Source organism: Phaethon lepturus, unplaced genomic scaffold, assembly GCF_000687285.1.
Source record: "Phaethon lepturus isolate BGI_N335 unplaced genomic scaffold, ASM68728v1 scaffold28824, whole genome shotgun sequence".
NCBI lineage: Eukaryota > Metazoa > Chordata > Aves > Phaethontiformes > Phaethontidae > Phaethon > Phaethon lepturus.
The window spans coordinates 19593-21424 of NW_010537447.1; the positions used below are offsets into that span (position 1 = coordinate 19593).

At 48.7% G+C, this 1832-nt stretch overlaps 1 protein-coding gene across 1 annotated transcript in view; it reads left to right on the forward strand.

Annotated features, from left to right (window-relative positions):
- Positions 1-738: 738 nt before the first annotated feature.
- Positions 739-1832, forward strand: part of OPHN1 (oligophrenin 1) — a gene marked incomplete at both ends in the record, with an annotated part of 38027 nt that continues 36933 nt past the window's right edge. The window contains one exon of the mRNA XM_010286492.1: positions 739-834. Coding sequence (XP_010284794.1) covers positions 739-834 — 96 coding nt within the window. The remainder of the gene's footprint in view (positions 835-1832) is intronic.

Sequence of the window (1832 nt, forward strand, 5' to 3'; positions counted from 1 at the left end):
GAAGTGTCTTTCCTTCAAGACTGAACGTTTCTTCACGAGTGGGCCAGGAGCGGGTCCCAAGGCCATCTGCAGATGCTCTGACCAGCACAGCTTGAGCCCTCCGGCTCAGTGCCCTTAGCTGTGGCACTCTCGTACTTCTCTCAGGGCCTGTTTGTTTGTGTCTGTGACCCCCTAAAGAGGGGCAGCTATTTTAAGTCATATGTCTTTTCCCCACATTTATTTTTTGACTCACTGGATTTTTCTCCAATATAATGAAAAACTTACTTTGGACAGTAAGAAGCCTGTCTAACAGCTCCAAGGAGCTGTGCCCATGCATGCATGGCTCCAGGGTACCTGCCCCTCTGAAAACGTCCCTGTGGTGGTGGTGAACGCTGCATTTGAAGCTGCATGTTTTCCTGCAGGGGACCTGTGTCGGTGTCTCTTCCTGCGCGTAGCAGGACATGAGGCTATTGATTGGCTGTTGGTACAATTCGGTGCATCCATTAGTATTGCAGAAGCATTTTCAACCACACTGAGAAAGAAAAAGAAAACAACCAAACCCAAAACAAATGCTCTCTGCAGTCTCTAATGGTTATTAACATTGCAACATTTTCTAAAGTGCTTTAAATTCATGATGATTATGGCTTTTTTGAACCACCTCACTATAGTTTTGTTCCATTCAGGCTAAATTTCTGAGACTTGCTACTTCTCTATAACAACTGCAAAAATAAACAGCCTTATTGTTCTGTCCTTTTCCAGGTTACTCATCGGCAGTACAGAAATTCTCCCAGACTTTGCAATCCTTTCAGTTCGACTTTATTGGTGACACGCTAACAGATGATGAGATTAATATTGGTAAGTTTTCTTCTTTTTGATGCAAGCTTCAGTTACTGAGAGAGTCTCTCCTTCTCTAGGAATTTGCCTGTGCTGAAGGTTTTTAAACAGCATCAGGGGCCAGGTTCCTCCGATGCCGATCACTGCACAGCATGTGTGTCATGTTACTTGCAGTGAAAAAAAGAATGTGATTCTGTAGCATATTTTACAAAGTTGAACTTTCATTGGTAGAGTTTCACATCCACAATTCAGCCAATACTTTGTGGAGGCTTTCCATGGCTCCAGCTCTGCTCCATGCTACCAGGCACTGGGGAGGCTGGTGGTGCAGTGCTGACCTCCCAGCAAGTCCTGCTTCCCAGTGCCACACGTAGACTGGGAGCACACGTGGCACTGAGCACTGGCCGCATCTCCTGATCCAGACTCTGCTGAAAACACCTTAAAAAAACAAAGCAGCCCCCACTCTGCCCTGAAAAGGGGACCAGGCTACGAACTGCTGGGGAAAATCAATTGCTGGATGTGGTGATGTATGGAAAATCGTTGCCAGTCTCTGCCTTGGTGGCAGGGGGGCCTGTAGCACGAGTGTTGTACTGCTCCCCACACATCTGTTTCAGGATTTGCAATCCTAAAGCCATTTTACATCCCTGCCAGCCCAGTGCAACTGTGCAGGTTACACAGCTGTCAGCTGCACCCAGGGAGCTAAAAAAACATGGCCTAAATGCCCTAAACCCAGCTCTTTTCAAATTAATCCTGCTTTTGGCTTAGCTAGTGCTGCTGAATGGCCGGTGCAGGGTGGTGGCAGCTGGCAGGAGGGACAGCAGGAGATCCTCCAGCCCCCAAAGGTCTGACCCTGGCCCATGGAACAAACCCCTTGGGGGTGCCTGCCTGAGCTGAGGGTGTGGGGATAGGGCTGCCCGTGGCAGGGGGCACAGGGCATCAGCTAGGCTGCTCCTGGGGGCTGAGCATAGGAAAAACAAAACCAAACAAAACCCCCTTTTGTCGGGCTGTTGTTGAAGAGCGCC